We start from the raw sequence: 19,483 nt of genomic DNA on the forward strand, positions 1-19,483 counted from the left end.
ATTACACCTTTGAAATACTTGCTGTGGTAGTCTGAGAAGTGTGGGGTATATAGGATGAACTGGGGATAAAGACGTGTCCAGTTATTCTCTGATAATCTCTCTTCTCGAGGACAGCCCCTGAGATGTTAAGCTGCAAGAGCAGCTCTACTTAATATGTTACCACCAGAAGCAATAATTTTTAAAGCATCTGTCCATGCATAGGGATTGAAGAACATGGCGCACAGAAATGAGCAGAAACCTTCAGTTCTTACAGACTCTAATAAATTCATACTGAGATAATACTCAAATAAGGAATTCCTTTTTGAAAACTGAGAATTTTCTGAATGTTATTTGGCATTGTTTGCTGACAGGCAATTAAATTTGCTTTAAAAAAAAAAAAATCATGCAGATCAACGCAACTGGATTTGAAAAGCTGTTGTGGTCTTTTGATGGCATGTGCCACATAGTGTACCGTAATTCTTGTTTTCTGCTTAAAAAGCTAATTGCAGGCTTTCCAGAAAACTCATGTCTGCTCTACTTTCATACTTCTCTGTATCAGAGATTGATTACCTGAAATGTGCTAATAAACTGTTGTACTATTTTACGTTTTTTTCTTTTTTTTTTTTTTTTTTTCTTTTTATAGATCATTTCAAGTGACCCATTCTGGGTACCAACCACTGAGGAGGAGTATTTGCACTTTGGGGAAAAGGCAGACTCAGAGAACCAGGCCCGCAAGTACATGAATGCAGTAAGAAAGCGAAAGGGACTTTATGTAGAAGAAAAAATTGTGGAGCATGCTGAAAAGCAAAGAACTCTCAGTAGAAATAAGTAGATGTGTCTGCTTCCTTTCTCTCCTGACTCAGCTAAGTGCGGGTGGATTATTTTCTATGCAGCAGATTCAAAATTTCATGGGGACTTTGTTCTTTGACACCACTTTTCTTACACACTGTAATGTCTGTGGCTTATGTTTTAATAAACTTAAGCCTTTCCAACTTACCCAGAGAAAATAGTTTGTTTATTTAAATAAAATATAGGCATATTTATTGCAATTGGTCTCAATTTTTAAAACTTACTGCCCTGTTGAACTTTGTCACAGGATTAGGAACTCCCAAATTAATTTGTTTCTGATTTATTAGATGTAATTAAAGTTAGAGCTGGTTAGCTAGTTTGTTGCAAATAAACTATGCACTTAATTTAGCTCCTTAATGTGTTTGATTCTGTTTTTAAAATTTATTTTAATTTCTGTGATGTATTTGTTACTCAGCAGTACTTTCCATAGTTGCCTCTGTGCGAATAGATGTAAGCCTGTTAAGAGTTTCTAAACTATTTGTTTTACTTTATTCCTCATGTAAGCAGTCATCTAAAGCAACAATGTCTCTTCTTTAAATCAAAAGGCAAAGATAGCACATGTGGAAGACTAAGCACTGCAAACCAAGCACTATTTGTCTTTTTTCCCTCCTTAAAACACATCTTACTAAAAAGTTCATATGGTTATCCTAAGCTGGGAGCTCAGGAGGTTCTGAACTAGGCACACACTACCTTTGCGAATCCTCTGTGTTTACAGACTCCTGTAGAAACTTCTACCCTTTCAACCTATTGTCTTGAATTCAGTGAAGGGAAACACTTGCAAAAATATACAAAATGTCTCGCTGTTTGCAGGTATCTAGGATGCAGAAGGCTCCAAAATGATTCGGACCAAGACTATCCAGAAAAAAAGCCCTCACAAGGCTTAGGTTTTAGTTAAGGAAAAGGGAAACCTTGGATAGACAAGAAGCATGATGCATGAATTATCTTCTCATTTGCTGCTTAGATTTGTAAAAGGAAAGGACAAGAATTCTAGAAGGTAAAGGCTGAATAGATGGGTGTCCTTGAAGAGTTTCTGATACTTAGTTAAATGAAAGGGAAATAAGTCCTCAAATCTTGTGCCAACTGACTTTCTGCTACCTCTTGTCTTTGCTAATTGCAAAGAGTTCTGTTTCCAGATAACCATGCAAATATGTTCTTCTTTTCTTTCCAGAATATAATATTTTTTTAATTTGTAATTGCCTTGTACTCCTTTAGCACCTACTTGGTCTTTCTAAATAAATATTATCTGTGTATCAATTAATGCAGCAGGCAGAATTTGCTCATATCCTTTTTGCTTCTTACGGGAAAGAAAACTGTTTCTTGTTTCACAAGCAGAATGTTTTTGAATGCCTAACTTTTATTTTAAATAGCAGCCTTTTCTTTTCTAGCTTGTTTGCTTTCATTATGGAAATGTTTCCTTTTAAGATTGTATTTATGAATTATTCAGGCAAATGAAATATTTGCCTTTCTTAGAAGGTTGTTCCATAAATTGCTGTTGTTTTGCAAGGGGTGTCTGCAGAGCAGCCCTATTAGAGCTTGAACAAACATCGTTAGGCAGGTTGGGCACTGCCAGCTGGTATAGGCATGGAAGGCATGGTAACTTCATGCAGCCTGCAAAGAACAATCCAGACATAAATGTTTGTCGTGAGATCTTGGTTAATACAACTACCCTACTAGCTGAATCGGAGATAGTTGAGGATGTCTGGCCTGCAGTTACAAAGGTGCTTGAATAGGTGATGTAGAGATGGACGGTTTGGTCGTTGTTAGACTACATAGTTGGTAACCATGATCTACTAGAGTAAGCAGAAAGTGCATTAACATAGATTTTAAAAATTTAACAATGGCTTTCATGTTTTATTATGGTGTATTTTTGGATTGCATCTCAAACAGCATAAAGATGATAAATCAGAATGTTGCAACACTATTATTTCTAAAGAGCAAAACCTACTAATTAGCAGAAGAAAATCAAACCAACCTGCAAGAAGTGCTAGCAGCGATGTTTGAAATCTGTTTTCTTTAGTAACAGCTACTATTGGGAAGAGAATCTAATTGCTTACGTGCCATGAATTGGTAACCGTTTTTCTCTGGATTGTTCAAAAGTAACTTGATGTCACTGCTTTTCTCCAGCTTTGTTACACATACATAACAATATGACATAATTTTGGGAAAATCTCTGCAAAGCGGGATAAATAACTTGCTGATGAAGCAAGCCGTGGAAAGATTTAATTGAGAATTAGCCATTATATACTTTAATTTTCCATTAACAGCTTTATTGCTAAATATAATACATATTTAAAATAAGCATACACTGCTTTTGAAAAATTGTGTATGTGTTAAGGTTCAGTATACTTTTAACTCTCCAAGAACTACGCACTCAATTGATGTGATTTGGCTCTACTGGCTTTAGTAGAGTCACGGCTCCTTACAACTGATTATGTGTAAAAACAACAGTCAGCTTCTATGTGGTAATATTTATTAGAGAATGGTAGCTGTTCCCTGGCAAGCCATATGATAATGCAAATAATTCCAGTTTGTAGAAAGAAAAAACAAAAATAGGAGTTAGATTTCCCCAGAGAAGAATAAAGACCAAGCAGTGGCTAGCAAGTCCCTTTCTCTTGTCTCCAGCCACAGTTCTTTTATCTTCTTGCTTTAAAAATCCTTTGCTTTCTCAAGCACTAGTCATCTTAGGTGAGTCACCTTTTTTTTTTTCTCCACATCTTTCTTTCTTTCTTTCTTTCAACAAACTTCTCATACGTTTTAAAGCAGGAGTCCTAAAAGGAAATCAAATTATAACTGGAGTCTGTACTGTGTTTTTTTTCCTTATCCCTCTTCCCATGTTAGTTTAGAACTTCAGCTGCAGCCTCAGCATTACAATTGATGAGGGGACAGAAACACCAGAGAAGCACAATGTTTCGGTACCAAACCACATGGTTCCCAAATTAGGTCTGAATAGTCTCTTGACTCCCTGCTAACCTTAGGAACTAACTCTTCTTGTTTGAGACGCTAATGTTTGGACGCTTAATCTGTGAGAAATAGAGCGTGTCACTCCTTCATCAAGTCGGCTGCTGTGCTAACAGGAGAGAAGCATGCGACATTTGAACTGCACACTGTACTTCTGATAAACTCAGAGCATGTAAGTGATTTTGGAATGCTTTAGTAGATTGAATACTTACTCCGATAGCAGAGGGGTCCTGGAAGGATTCTTGGACTCCAAATGGCCATTGTTTTGAGTTGAAACTGTCTTTAGCAATTTGAGGTTGGTTAGGCAGTCATAATTAGAAATGTCCTTCACATTTCTCACAGTGCATGGTAGACTCCTGCTTTTGTGTGTGTGGTGTGAGTTATAAATATATCAAGCCATAAAAAGTCTATAGGAAGGTTGTGAGCAGCACAGTTCAAGTACTTGCAGTCTTCTTGCGTACTCTTCCCGTAGCGTAAGAGGGGAGAGGTAAGTCAAGTCAGACTTTACAGTGGGTGACAAATAAGCAACAAGATTCCTCTCTTGAAAAGTTGTGGGCAGGAAGATTCTTTAATGCTACTTGAGGAATTTTTAGTTGATCTTTCAGACTGCCAGATTAAAAGGGAACCTTAAACTAACAAGTTTGGTACAGCCAGGCCTGGCATGTTGCCATGCCTGAGAAAAATTACATTACAGGGAGTTACCTTGTAGTTTGTGCAACTAGCTGGGACCCACAAGGGTGAAAGAACTTTGGCTTTTGCTAAGTGTTTGCTTGTTCTTTGTTTCCACAGATTGGGTGAGGCAAATAAATGTCTCAAATATCGATGAGAACCTGGACATCAGTTTCCTTCTCTTACTTTACACAGGAGCCAACTACGCTGTACTGGGCAATTCTGAGAGTAAAACAGCACTGTTGATTAGAGAGGTCTTCCTCAAATACATCTGTCTGAATCTTTTTTCATTTATAAACCTAGTGCCAGACAGATGAGACAACTTGAAGAATAGAAGCCTGCAGGTCTGCTTAAAACCTTCCCCAGAGTGGCTTGGCAATAGAACTTGAACTGGGAGTTCAGGTGACTTTTTTTCCTGGCCCTGATCATAGCAGCCTAAATTCTTTGGGCAGGGTATCTATAACTATTTTTCTGCTTCTGTTAGGGTTTCTCCTTTATAACTTTAGTTTGGTGTACAATGCTGTGTAGACTTTTCTGTGCTTCTTCCTGGCTTCCTTTGGAAGCAGAAATAGCAGTAGAAGAGCATGTGCAGGAAAGGATGTGAATGAGCTGGATCATTTTGTCAGCACCAATTTTTTTTAATGCTTGGTTTGAATTCTCACATAGCTTCTGATTCATTTTGATTCTTGTTCATAACAGACTGCCTGTGAAAACTCAGGAGTTGAAACTAGGCAAGGGAGTAGAGTTTTCTTTGTTGTATCACATACAGGATAAGGACAGTCAAGAAAAGAGTGCTAAGTTTTTTTTTTTGTAGTTCCTGTTGTAACGTTGACACACAGTCCTTTGGTATTCATGAAATGTTTTGAAATCCTTCCTTGAAGGGTGTTAAATGTACTCATTCTTCTTACTGCATACTACTAGATCCCCACTTAACAGGATGCTTATAAGAAGTTTCCATCAACTGATATTACTTCTGATATATAAAATCCATAGAAATGAAACTAAATCTAAAGCATGATTTTTTAAAATGAAATATTTACATAAAATTTCCAGTTAGTGAACGTTCTCTTAACACTGTAATTTGAGGGGTTTTACATTGTTAATAATGTTCTTATTTTGACTATAGCTAAGCTTTTCTATGGATCTGAAAGCTTTTTCATTAAATTTGTCTATAATATGTTACCATTGACAGAAGTGACCTGAAAACAAATGTTCTAAGCTAAGAAGTATTGTGAAAAGCATGGATACACCAAAGTTGGTTTGTTTTTTTTTGAACTTCAAGCTTACAGTTGAGTTCTTCAGATTCACCTACATCATCTCAGCTGAGACTGCGTGGTGTAAGACACAGGATCCATGTTAGTAGTGTTGTGAGGCACAATGTGTTTGGAGGGGGGAAATCCAAAAGGCTGATGCCATTTCCACAGTCATAACTCAAGCGTCTTGGGAATTTCTACTGAGTGGGATCCAATGAAGTTGGGGAAAGGCTGGCAGAATGTGAAGCAGAATCTCTTTAAACCATGCATAGATATGTCTGTAAAGTGATAAAAAGTGCATACTTTTTTTATTGTGCTGTTCTTTACCAGTTTGCACTCCTCAAATTTGCAGTGTCTCTGATTTGCTTCTTCGATACAGCCCTTGCAAGGAGAATAGTGACAATGTTAACGTGAGAGGCCTGGCTGATTTTACCGGTGCTTAGACAAATAGTTTACGTGCAAGCTAAAACATTTACGTGTAAATACAGTTTTGATTTAGCGGTATTTCTGAATTTTGGTGTCTTATCTACTTGATGTGGCTTAGTCATATCCTCTATTGTCAGTGTGTGCTTTTTGATTTGTTTTGTGCTAGTTTGGATCTACTGAAAGTAGATAAGATAAAAGTTATTACTGGTTTTTATAGTTTCTGTTAATAAACTGAACTGAAAAGTTTGGGGGGCATTGGTCTTTTACAGCTATATCATTCCATGATTATAAAACTCCTGCAAACCATGACTAACACGAGGAAAAAATAGATACCATGAAGTAGTGTGGTTTGGGCTCTTTGGCAGAGACTTCTGTTTCAACAGATGCTGTTTTCCTACAGCAGCTTTATTTATTTATTTATTGTTATTTTATCCTTCCTCCCCCTCTACTCATTCCTCCTCTTTCATTTCCTATTTTACCAAGGATCCAACTCCATAACCCCCTACTGATTCTTTAGAGGAACATTTTTATTATCAATTTATGTACTACTTCTTACTGAAGCTGCTTCTCTTTGTAAAGACTTGCTGATTCTGGAATTTAAATGAAAAAAAAAAAAAAAAAGAAAAAAAGAGAGGAGCAAAATTCAGTAGTGTTCCTGTTAGCATTTTTGACGGCCATATTAAAAGGCTTGTTCACCCTAACAGAAGTGGCTTGTCTCAGTATTCTCCAGTGAGATATCTAGATGTATTCCCTCCCCCCCCCGCCCCCCGAACAGCTGTTGGTGTAAAAGGCTAACAATAAATAATAATCTGCACAGGTAGCAGAACCAAAACTTTTGTTAAAAGAATCTGTAGCCTTTTTAAACCCTGCATTCTCTCCATGCTTGCAGACACTTTGCAGTCCCCCGACAGGGAGGGGATTTCCGTAAAGTTACGCTACTTTTTTGTGGCGTGGACACAAAGCACAGCTAAAATATGCATTTTCTCAAGTGGAATTACAAATGGAATTACAAATTACAAATCATCATCACCAATTCAGTGCTGCCTTTTCCCCATCTGTGGAGATCCCTTTCCAGAATTTTTTGTATGGTTCCTTTACACTGTAATAAATTGTCAGGTAATGAATAAATCACTCTTGGTTCATTGCTTTCTGCATGATTTATGCCAGTGTAAACTGCTACCTTGGAATGTGTTGTCATTTGTTTTCCTGTAGCAAAGGGCTCAGGCTTAGAGACAAGTCTTAAGAAATGTTTGGACTTCAGTGATGACTTAATGACAGCTATGTGTATGATTGTCCCCTCTGCCATATTCTCCAGAAAAGAATAATTTTGGATTATAGCTTGATTAAAAAAAGAAGGAAACCCCCACAATCTTAATGTAAAAAGGCAGCTGTAGAGTAAGCAACAAGCTTATAGAGGGGGTTAGTACAAAATGATCCTTAGCCATCTAACTTAGTGTGCCCTACAAAAGCAGTTGTAGTGATAATTTTACAGCATTTGAAAAAGGGAACATTCAGCTGTCTTGTAATTGTAGGATTCAAGAAAATAGTTTGGAGTGGCCACCATGCAATGGAGGCCTAAATGCTGTCTTTAGTGGGGTTGTTAAGAAGGTTAATCGTGATGAAGAGGCAGATTTAATCATGATTAAAGAGGACTTCACACAGGCCATGGCAGCTTCAGGGGACCCGCTCCTTTGCTGCGTCTGAAGGCAGTGTAACCTTTTGGCTAGACTTACTGCCTGAGTACTCTGAGATTTTACTCCTACTTTGTTCAGAGGGATGGATGCAAAGTCAAGGTCGGGGCATGTAGGAGCAGGGACTATGATGGCAAAAAATACCTCAAAAATTTTCATGGCAGGAGTGATACAACCATTAAGCAGTGGTTTCTGATTGCCTCTAATATATGTGTTTGACTGTAAGTCCTTTTATTTCTTTTTCTAGTGCTCCTTTAAAGGATAATTTCATAACAACCTAATTCCAAAGGCTGATTTATTTGCTCAGTGATACAGACATATCCAGAGCCAACTGGTGCTGAAATATAGCAGCAAGCATGCTAGGGAGTATACTTGCAGCCAATTGTTTTCTGTCTTTCATCACTTGTCATGGTAGCATTTACCTTTAGGAGGTCAAGAGAATGTATCTTTAGAAGAAAAAACTGGCATTTCTTGATGGAGTGACTGACAGAAGGAGCTGTGTAATCAGCAGCTGAAGCTGCACTTCCCCTAGAGACGAGGCACAGTGTATGTTCATGACAAGTGCTGCTATCACTGGTCTGGGGATTGAAAGCTGATCCTATTTATGAATCCGTGTCTTCTCCCTGTAATATTGCTGTCATGCGGTATGAACAGCTTAGGAAGGTTATTTAAAATTAACCTTCCTGTGTTAAAACAATATCTAGTCTGTTCCCATCACATCCAACATTGTAAGCATCAAGGCCAGTGAGTAATTCGACTGCAGCTGGTGTGAAAGGGAAAGGCTGGAGAAGAAATGTAAAAATGCTGTGGAAAAAAGTAGCATCATGCTTGTATGCGTGCCTTTATAGTAACTGTTTTAATTACATAATGAAATTGCTTTGTGGCTCTGGAAGTGTTCAGTAATAGATTGTGTGCAGTGTGCAAGTGTGCTATATGGAAGGTACGCTGCCTTGACAGGCAGAATGTAATTACCAGGCAGAGCATGCCTTTTGTACAGCCTTCCTCTGCAAAGGAAAGCGCGAAGAAACAAACCTCTGTAGCGTGTTTCTCTGTCTCCCGTGCTGTCCTGCAGATTTCAATAGAAACCTCTTGACTGTGGCCAGCGCATCGTTTCAGGGAGCGTGTGGAATGGAGCTGTGCGTTCCCACCAGCAGCAGTTCCCTGGGTTGCAGTTTACTGACTGTATAGGAAGCAGCTCTAAATAATCTTTTTAATCCCTTTCCACCAGGACGCAGCAGTGAATTGTGGCTTCTCTTGAATCTTGCTTCTGGGACAGGTGGAGCCTCAAGAACTGCATGCAAGCATATTCTGAACAGAGATCCACAGGCTGTACAAAGGTGGGAGGCCCACGGTCATGAAATGACAGAGCTTGCTCTCCTCTCATGTAAGACAATGCTATAAGGGAAACTCCTTAATTATTTTTTGCTCTTGTGGTTCTCTCTGTTGAGCACGTTAGAGCACATGAGGAAGCCTCTGCCAACCTGGAGTGGAAGAGCTTGGGCTATAGGAAAGGGAAGTACAGTAACTGTCCTACTTCCTGATGGCTGTCACTTGTGCTTGAGCTTAGCGACATCATTTCTTCCAAGCCAAAGAGAAGGTGCTAAAACAGTGATTGGCACCTAAGTGTGTAGACAAGAGCTGGTGGCTGACAAGCTGAGCTCTGCTTTTGCTCTAGAGCTTGCAGGTAACGTACTGGCCAACAGCTGCATCTTCTAAATGTGTCTGTAGAGGTAAAGTAACCTTAAGGTTCCCTTGCTTTTGTTGTGTAAACAGATTCTGTATTGATGTCAGTAGTTTAGACTTGAGCAATGTCATTGTCATATTATGTGTGATTCAGACTTAGACAAACAATCAAAAGAGACAAGTTCCCCAGCCCATGCTGCTGGCCGTGTTAACCCGGGGAATGTATCTCCCGTGAGCAGGCAGCCAAAGGAAAACAGAGGCCAAAGAGCTGAAGCTGGAGATTAGCTTTAACTTCTGGTTGGAAGAAGCACAGGAGCTGTTCAGTGAAGGAAGTCACTGAATAGTTGAAAGAATCACTGAACAGCATGAAAATCATACATACTTCATCACACAGCCTTCAGTGCAGCCATGTGACTGGCATGGCATTTGCATCCCTGTGGCAAATTAACTCCCTCGTGTTGCATCCCTGGAGGATATGCGCTGCTTTTGCAGCTGATTACATGGACGTGCGGTATGTAGTACAGCCTAGCCTTCGGTTTTTAGGACTTATAAATTTAGATTTAGGACCAGAATCTCATTTTGTGTAATTTGTTGTGGTTTATGTGACCAGTTGAGTCCTGTTTGATTTCTGCCAGATGAGGATCTGGGGTTTTGTGCCACTTCCATTTTGTTCTTGACTTACAGAGTGACAGGTATCGGTGATAACGGTAGCTGAGCCTTTTTTTTTCATAGATTTATTACTGGAGAGCAGAAATATGTCTGCAGACTTGTGAGCACTCCTATAAATAGCAAGCTACTGTGCATAAGGCGACTGTTACTGTTGCCAACTCCATGTTTTTATGACAAATCTTGTGATATTTTGTTTTTCTGAAAAACCTCAGGTCTTGTATTTCCTCAGAATCTCTGTTTTCATTAAAAAAAAAAAAAAGGCTTGCAGTTTAATGTTGGCATCGAATTAGAGAAAAACATGAAAATGTTTGCAGCTTCATCATGATGGCAGAAAAACCCAAATGCATACAAGAACCCCCAAATATAGTATTTTACTTTAAAAGCAACAAACAAAAAATCCCAAACCACTGAGTAAATGAAAGACTCGTGGTTTTGCAGGACAGACTCTTAATGTCTGTGTTGTGGTCTTTTACTGTAACTGTAAAAGTGACTTTTGTAATACTTTTTTAAAGTGGTGTTTTGTTTTTTTATCATTGCAGATAAGCTTCTTGCAAAATCCATATTTAAAAAGAAAAGATGTTGAATCCTTTGGAAACATTGGTCACTTTATAAAACAAAGAGCTTCTAATAGTCCCTGAACAGATGCCTTTTTCTCTAGATTTAATTTTTGATGTGAGTCTGCATGAGACAAAGCAGAAGGGCTGGAGGCTGACAGTAAATCTGCTAAAATACTGAGCTGCTGTGGGGGGAAACGCTAATCTAGATTCTTCCCTCCTTGCTCGATGTATGCGGAGTTACCTACCCCTGCTTTTTATCAGGGTAAATGTTTAAAGAGTAGTTAATTCTATTTTAACTTTTAGACCTTGGATTTCATTTTATAAAGATTTTCTCAAAATTCAACCCTCCTTTAGCCCCTAGCTTGGCTGAGAGCTAACAAGTCTGTTTGTACTGTGCTTTTACTGGAGAGTCTCAGGTCATAACTTAGTGAATTGAATGTGCTGAGGCTAAATCTTTGGGGGACAGGGCAAGTGATCACAAATGAGGCTGCAAACTGAACTAGAGGTTTCCTTCTTTCACTAGTCCTCATGAACTGGCCTTTCTCCTTTGCTCAGTGAGAGAGAAAAAGACTTAAACATTAAGTCTTGCAGGACGTTATTATCCAACACTTCAACAAAAGGGAGAGAAAGAAGAAGCTGATGTGTTTGATATTTCAGATGTAAAAATCGATTTGAAATTATTTCCGATCACCTTTAATCATCCTGAATAGGTAACAAAAGGGAAAAAAGTCACAGTGTAAGATTTTCACTCTGCTTTTGTTGACAATAAATGCTGTTGTAGATGAAGCAGTCATGAGGGCCAGAAGAAAGAAAGATGATTACTGGATAAGTAGGCAAACTTCACTTTTGAAAGTTGTGCAACCAGAGGTAACATTATGGAAGAGAAAAGTAGAATTTGGTAGGTTCAAAGGTGTTTTTGCTACAACAAATATTATTTTGGAAAAGTTGATGGAGCTGTTACAGAGGTTTGCAGAAATGATGATTTCCTGCTACTTAAGAGATTGAAATACTGCAACTTCTGTTAATTTCCCAATCAAGGGATATTTTCCATGCCACTGAGCTATGTTGGTTTTCTGTTGTTAACCTCTAAAAAGCTTTTTTTAGAATTACAGCAAGTCAGGGGAGTTTGTTTATTTTGCAGCCCTTTTACTCTGTGGATTTAAACAAATCGTTTGAATCATATGTGTATTTTCAGTGTTTCAAAGCAAAGATGGGGACTTCCCCTATTATGCTGTATTTCCTTTCCTGACGCTGCTGTATCAAACCTCTTGGTGATGATATTCATCACTGATTTACAACAATGCTTCCAAAGAGCATGCTGCTTTTATTTTGGATATAAAAATAGGGGAAAACATCCCAGGAACTCATCGAGTTATCAAAAAATGTGTTTTCTCTTTTCCTTCAGCTCTGGCAAATGTCATTTCAAATGCTACATCATTTGCTGTAAAATGTTTTTTACAAACCTAAATGCATACTTGTGGGAAGTAAAATGAATGATTTGTGGATTTTTAGCAGAGGAGGAACTGGTGGCAAAATCTGGGGTGTGTTTTTTCTGTGCTGATTGCTCAGGGATGTATTTTAATACCTAATCAGAAGTCATTACCGGTTTGTGCAGCATTAATTCATACAGCCTTCCATACATACACACTCTTGGGTCCCTCAGGGCAGGATGGTTCTTTAATGGACCACATTCCTGAGATCAACTGATAAGGCTGCATCATTCACCTTCACCCACACTGGTGATCTGCAAAGTAAGCAAACATTTAACTGCCTCATGAAAGAAGGCTGAAACTGAGTTTCCACTCCCAGCACTTCCTGCTAAAGAAACAGCCTTAGGTTTTGTTTGCTTGTTGGGTGTTGTGTGTTTTCAAAAAAAAAAAAAAAATTATCCTAGCCTTCTAGAAGGAATACCCAGAGGCAACATATTTCATAGAGCGGTCTCTTTCCCCATGATGATGGGTCTTCCAGCACACCAATACTGATCAGTAATGGAAAGACCTGATTTTAGAAACTTGGTAGGCGGTGCTGGGATATTGCAATAGCATCAGGTGGGAATATCTGTGAAGCATGTCTACCACCTGGAGGAGCATTCACTGTAAACTCGGAATGTGCCAGAAATGTGTGTCAGGCAAAGGTACTGGAGTTCTGGTACAGTGCAAATGGAAGGAGGATGAGGGTTGCTGCGAAGAGAATATGGGTGTTCAGAGGTGGGTCTAATTTTATTGCTATGTATAAAAAGAAAGTAGTAAGTTAGTAATTCCTTTTCTTAAGGATGTTTTGAATACTGAGAAAATCCTTCTCCACAGCTGTACGATGCATTTAAATCACCCAGCGGAAGCAACAATCTATATTAATGTAAATGTGTTTTGATGTTCTTAGAAGTTTAAATGAAACACCCACATCCAGGAAGCTAGTTAGCTCATGCGGGAGCACAATTGCAATTCTTCATTAAACATACTATGTAGGACTTCTTTTTCACTTCAGAAGCACTGAACTTTGGCAATTTATATTTATTTGAGATGAAAGAGGCAAGCTAACAATTCAATGCTTATCCCTTCTAAGTAAGAGGAGACCTTGTGTTACAAATCAATTTATCATTTTTAAAAACTCTTAATTTTTGATGTATTGCTCATTCCTATTGCAGATGATTAGCATCACTGCCTGTTCTGTAGAGACAGCTTCTCTTTTTACCACAGCACATATCCACCCTCCATATCCATAGGAAAATGTTGCAGGAGGTAATGGAAATACAACCGGTAGGGTTCTGTAGAAATTACTCAACGAGTGTCAAAAATGTGGATATTTTCTCAGATATTATAAACTTGTGTAATTTGGTTGTCTTGGTAGCTAACATTACTTAGCTAGTGTTGTAGCTCTTCTATATCAAAGAAGCAAAACTGATTTATTCTGCTTGAGAATCTATGGGGGATTTTATTCTTTATGCAGATTTGGATCTTAACCAGCCTGTGGAATTACAGTGCAGGGAAAAGCTGTATATTAAACCTTACTTGGATGTTCTAAGGCAAACTCTCCTTTGTTTGATGAGCCCTATTATTTAGTTCCATGTAGGTGTCAGTGCTTCTATTTGAAATGGAACCAGATCTTCTATTCAAGCTTACATATGCTTATAACGTTTTCTTTGTAATGTTTTAGCAATAATAAATGGGACTGGGACCAGTGCAGAGTAAGATTTTTCATGAGTGAAGCCCAGAGCAAAACCTGCGGCACTCTACTGTATTATGTTGGAGAAAGTACTGCCCCTGTAGCTTTTCTCTAATGTTCAGCATGGGCTTTACATGTAAGTCTGTTTAATTATTGCCCCTTGGAGCAGATAAGTATATAGAATGATCTCACTCTATTGTTAAGATAATTTGTCTTTGGGGATTCTGACCTTCACATTTCAATGACATCATCCTTCTTACAGACTGTAAATCACTAATGTTGACTCCTGGCCTTACTAATAAAACCTGCAGAAATATAGTATGGAATAACAGCGTGCTTCTATTAATATTGTTAGATGTTTTGTAACTTTTAGCTGCGCAAAACCATTTTTTAAAGGTAGTAAATTTGCATACTCGTAGCCTCATTTCATGTTCCGAACCAATGTATTATATGCCAGCCCATATAGTGTGCACATCTAGCTGAGCTGTAACTTAGGTGTTTTCTTTTAATTATGATCTAAATAGCTTTATTCATTATCCTGAAACACAACAGCAAAGAGAAACTCTTCTCACAATGGCCAATTTTTAAATTGCAGAAACATTGCAAAAAAATTATAATGTACCTGTTTACCTACAGCCGATGGCCTTCATTTATAGAAAAGGCCAATTTTGCATGAACCCACAAAGACAAATCTGTCTTTAACACACGTTTTCAGCAGAGCTTCTTGGAAATGGTTCTTTCAAAATACCTCTGGATGTTGCCTATCAGTTTCTTCAGTAAATACCTTCATGTTGTCATCCAGGGTATTGCAAGGAGTGATGAGCTGCAATTTTGTGATTTTTTTTCTGGGTCTGAAGAACTTAATATTCTTGCCACAGCCTATTACGGGGCTGAAGCAAAGGAATCCTCTTCCCTTTGTTGGTCCTTCCATGTGTTGGCTTGTGTGCATTTTACCTTTTGGGCGGTACGGGTCTTCTAGTATTAATTTCTAATGCTTAATTAATGCCTCATATAATGGAATTAAGATCATCCAAATCAAACCAGTGTTTTGAGATCTTGTGGGTCTGGGAGCTACTTGTGTACAGTCACTTTCACTCTTTCTCCTGCATATTCACTTTCCTGTTAATGTTTGTATATCTTTTTCACATGCAAGAGGAAGAGAAAACTGTACCTAAGAAGATAAGATTGCAAGGTATGCACACTGGACAGTTTGGGAACTAGATGGGAGACTGTAGGAAATCTTTTTTACTATTTGTGATTCATTATATTTCAGGCTGGCATGTGTGCTTTTTGACCTATTAATGTGATTTGTGTCCTATCCTATAGTAAGGGGAAAATGGACAAAAATTGAAGCTGCTTGGCAGTAGCTACCGGTGTGTACAGTGATGTGCAGATACAATTTCTGTGAAGCTCCTGTCTCTGGGATTTCTTTGCACATGAAAAGCATAATTTCTTGCTAATCACAGTTTTAACAACCACATCTCCACTTTGTCATGTTTCAGTTCCAGGACCCCAGTGATACTGTAAATGTTTCAAAAATCTTGGCTGGACAGTAGAGAAATCCAAGTGTGAAAAAGATCAACTTTGTCCCCTTCTACTTCCCTTCCTTCCAGCTTGCTGCTTTTTCTCTTTGCCCATTTTCATTTACCGCTTGTTTTCAGCGGAAGCTTCACAGCTGTAGAATATAAGTCTAAACACCAGCAAGGCTGGATGTTCTTTGCAAGCAGCCAGTGTGCCCTGTATTGATCATTGGTTTATTTTGCAGTACTCCCCCCTCCCCCCCAAGCTAAAACTAACCTGAAATCATCATTCTACCCTTTTGATTTTAATGTCACTCTTTTAAGTTTCTTGTTCGAAGTATTGTTTTCTCCCTAAGAGTCCATAGGAGGTCTTTGCCATTTTAAACTTTTTTAGTGTTTTTAAGGAAATGTTGATAACAGCCTATCTTTTCCTAAAAAAGACTGAAAAGGAAAAACAGTGATCCCTGCTTCCCGCCCCCCCCATTGGTCCAGACATTTCCATTCAGAATTACATTCTATCTTCTAGGTGTGTTTAACTTGATCTGCGCAGTTTGTGTTTGTTTTCTCGGTGTTCACAATTACACGCTGTAGACAGTGACTTCTGGGCCTTTTAGAGCTGCCGATCAGAAGGCAAATGGGAGATAAGTATTCTGAAAAAAAAGAACCAGACTGTAGGCTGTGTTGTGCTCTTTATGTATTTTCCAGCTGGTTTTGCTTCTAACCTTCAGCATTCCTCATGGGACACTGATGCAAATCTGCATTCGCTTTTTTTGCTCTTTGTGTATAACACACAAGACCTAAAGGAAAGCAGTAATTTGCAATATTAGGAAATGTGGCTCGGTGTCCCCGGCCCCAGTGTGAACATGCACATTTGAATATGAATGAAAGTGGGCCAGAACCCCCTTGAAGCGTGGAGCTGATGCAGACTGCCTGCCCTTTCCGCTTTAAGTACTGTATTTTTTTATTCTTTTTTTTCCCCTCCTTTGCCGATCAACAGCTACCATATGGGCTGAGCTTCAGCCAGTCAACTACTAAATTACAAACGCTCTTTTGACTGTAAATTGAATGGAAAAGGATGTCAGTTACCGCTTTCCTCCTGTGGCCCCACCACAAGAGCACCTGCAGTAAAGAGGTGGCATTCATGCTCTGCGAGACACCCCACGCTGCTGCTGTTAGCCCAGCAGCTCGAGCCTTGGCTTTGCTTACCCCACTGCTGTCACAGCGAAAAGATGGCAAAGATAAGAGCCTCACTTTTGAAGATCAGCTCACTTAGAGGCACGTCTCGGCACTTATCCACAGTATTTTGTTTCCACTAAAGGAAGTAAAAATCCGCTGGGGAAGATGGCTATCGGTGGTATCCTTCAAAGAGGAGCCTTTGACTTAGGCATATGTTTACCGTATTTATTCTGACATTTGTTATGAAATTATAACTGCTTTCTCCGAGAACCTCGCACAGTGACAGGTTCAGCTCCCTTACAGGATTAGCTGGTTTCCAGCCTGAATGCTGGAACAAAACGATTCTGTTTCTTGCCTGTGCAAAGGTGGTCTGGAATGTGACCGTTCCTCTGTCCCCCAGAGTGCGTGAAGAGGATTTGGGCAGGGAGAAGCTGCTGATGTCTGGAAGCGGTGAGCTGGGCAGTCCGTGAAGGGAGACAGCTGTTAGGCCAAGAGAGGTGCCTTGTATCCCGATACGTAACATGGCAGCTGAGCTGGGGAGCAGGCCGGGAGCGAGCCTGCAGCTGCTGCTGGCAAGGGCCTGCCAGCCCTGGGGTTCTAGGAAGGCTGGTGGAACTCTCCGTCATCTGCTGTGCTCATTAACTCTTCCTTTCCTACTTAGATACAGATGCATGTGTGTCATTATTGAACTAGCCAGAATGTTGACTCGGCCTGTGATTTAAAATAATTGGGAAGAACGGGCAGTTTAACAATGAGGATATTTTCTTTTACCTTCTGAAGCCTAAAGCTACATGGCTGGCTAAAGTATTATTTTTGTGGAGTTCCCCAGTGCATTGCTGGATGCGTTACATATCTGCCTTATGGCTTTTGTCCCGAAACTCCTTAAAGTTCAGTGCCTACAAGCATAAACTCCACTCGTGAATCACTGGAGGGTAGTCGTTAGGTCAAGGCTCAGCACGCTGAAAAAAGTATTACAGTGCTAAGGACTTTATGGGGTGACCAAGTAACATTCAGTATGTTAATTTACAATTACTGCTTATGACTTAAAATTGTACCGATCGGAGGCCTTGAGCATTTCTGCCAGTGTCAAACCCCACAAAACGCAGTCGAATATTCTAACGTTAAGCTGGCTGTGCAATTCTGGTAATTATCCGGCAGCGTGTAACATTTAAGAGGTCGTGTATTTTTATGTATCATACTGTGTAGTTGTCCTTCTCCCCGGAACTGAGCAGATGATAGGAGCTACTGCTGTTTGAATAATCTCAAAGCAAGATGCTGATGTTCAAAAGTTGTTTTTAGAAAATTTCCTGTATCTTTAGAGGGCTTTAATGTCCTTTCTTCTGAGATGGTAGATGACACCTTACATAATGAGTACTGTCAGATGGGTTCATCCTTGGTTCCTCTCCCGGCCCTGGGCCACCTTTTAGCATTCATGCATATTATGACTACTTTAACTAACGTGCCTATAAAGTATTTCCACATGTTTATTGAGCTTAGAGTCAGAAAATTAAATTGTGTTTTATGGTGAGTTTTTTGGATATCCATTTGTGCCCTTGTTTCCTACCAGCTGTGCAGTGCTGAAAATTAATAGCTCAGGTTTCCATTACCTGTACTTTTTATGGATGTTTAGCCTTCGTTCTGCTTTTGTTTCTTATTCTAAACATTTTGTAGCTAAAGCAGGCATGTGTACAATATTTGTTGCTTTTTAATAAAACCTGTAGGGTTCTTTTTATTATTTGTACTATTTAAAACAGGTTTGGAGAGATGCCGTGGCACAGCTGGCATCTAGAAATCTTGTAGCTGCTTCACACCATGAAAGCATGGTAAGCTTGTTTTTCACATCTTTTCTAGATTCTTAAAAGATATGGGACATCTTCTAGGAAGGCAAGTCCAAGTTTGGGAGCAGTAAATGAAAGTCTGTTTTAAGCAGCACTATTGCTGGCTTTTTAGTCTGCTTCCTGGCAGTTTCCTCGTGGTATCTCCAAAATGTCTTGACTGACAAGATCCTAACAGGTTTTTTTCTTTGGTTGCTGTGTCTGAGTAGAAACTGGTGGTGAATTGTTGCAAAGTTATCTGTCAGGGTTCACCTACAGGATAATACTGTAGAGAGGAGAGGGAATGAAGTGGCTGCTCATCAGAGCAGGGAAAACTGAGGAAAAGAGGTATGGGATTGTGGAGAGGGAAAAGAGGACAGGAGAGCATGAATAATTTTCAGTGTGGATAAAATGTATGTCTCCATTTCTGGTTCTTTCAATCGCCTACAGCCCTGGGCTTGTACCCAGAGAATCACAGGATGGTCAGGGTTGGAAGTGACCTCTGGAGATCACCTTGTCCAATCGCCCTGCTCAAGCAGGGCCACCTAGAGCAGGTTGCCCAGGACTATGTGCAGTCAGGTTTTGAGTACCTTCAAGGATATCTCCAAGACAGGTCCTTGAATTCACACGTACGCCCTTGCTAGACATGCCAAAGTCTTTCAGAAGGGAGATTTCACTAGAGAGGCCTTCTAAAACCTGCTGGACCATAGAAGGTCTTAGATGCCAATCTTATGGGGTGTGTGTGTGTGTGTGCAGAATTCCTAAATAAACAGAAAAACATGCACATAAGTAGGAAAGTATGTGTAAATGTGAACTTCTCCTAGGTCTGATCACACCTACAAAGAAATTTCTCCTGTTACAAGAATTCTCGAACCTTAGAAAGTCTCTGAAACTTGCAGGTGGATTCAGAAATTTGTATTTCTGCTGGAGTTGGAGATTGAAAGTGTGATATTGGTTTCTTAAACATGCTCTATAAACAATATTAGGAGACACAAATCCTATTTCTACCCAGTGTCTTTTGATAAGCTCAGTGTGAGCTTGCGTTAATATACACTCATTCTGAATTTACTTTTGCTC

The 19,483-nt window shown here is 39.3% G+C and overlaps 1 protein-coding gene across 3 annotated transcripts in view; it reads left to right on the top strand.

Moving 5' to 3' along the window:
* Positions 1-19,483, top strand: part of EFL1 (elongation factor like GTPase 1) — a 144,812-nt gene that overhangs the window by 79,912 nt on the left and 45,417 nt on the right. Inside the window, exon 20 of one of the 3 annotated variants that reach the window (XM_080396393.1) lies at positions 623-18,415. The exons of 1 other annotated variant lie outside the window; for it this stretch is intronic. In XM_080396393.1, the coding sequence (XP_080252519.1) occupies positions 623-811 (189 nt within the window). In that variant the 3' untranslated portion in view covers positions 812-18,415. Of the gene's footprint in view, positions 1-622; positions 18,416-19,483 lie in introns of those variants that run through there. One more of the 3 variants, XM_080396394.1, reaches the window with a different exon arrangement.

The sequence above is a fragment of the Falco punctatus genome (genome assembly GCF_963210335.1).
Source record: "Falco punctatus genome assembly, chromosome: 7".
Lineage (NCBI taxonomy): Eukaryota > Metazoa > Chordata > Aves > Falconiformes > Falconidae > Falco > Falco punctatus.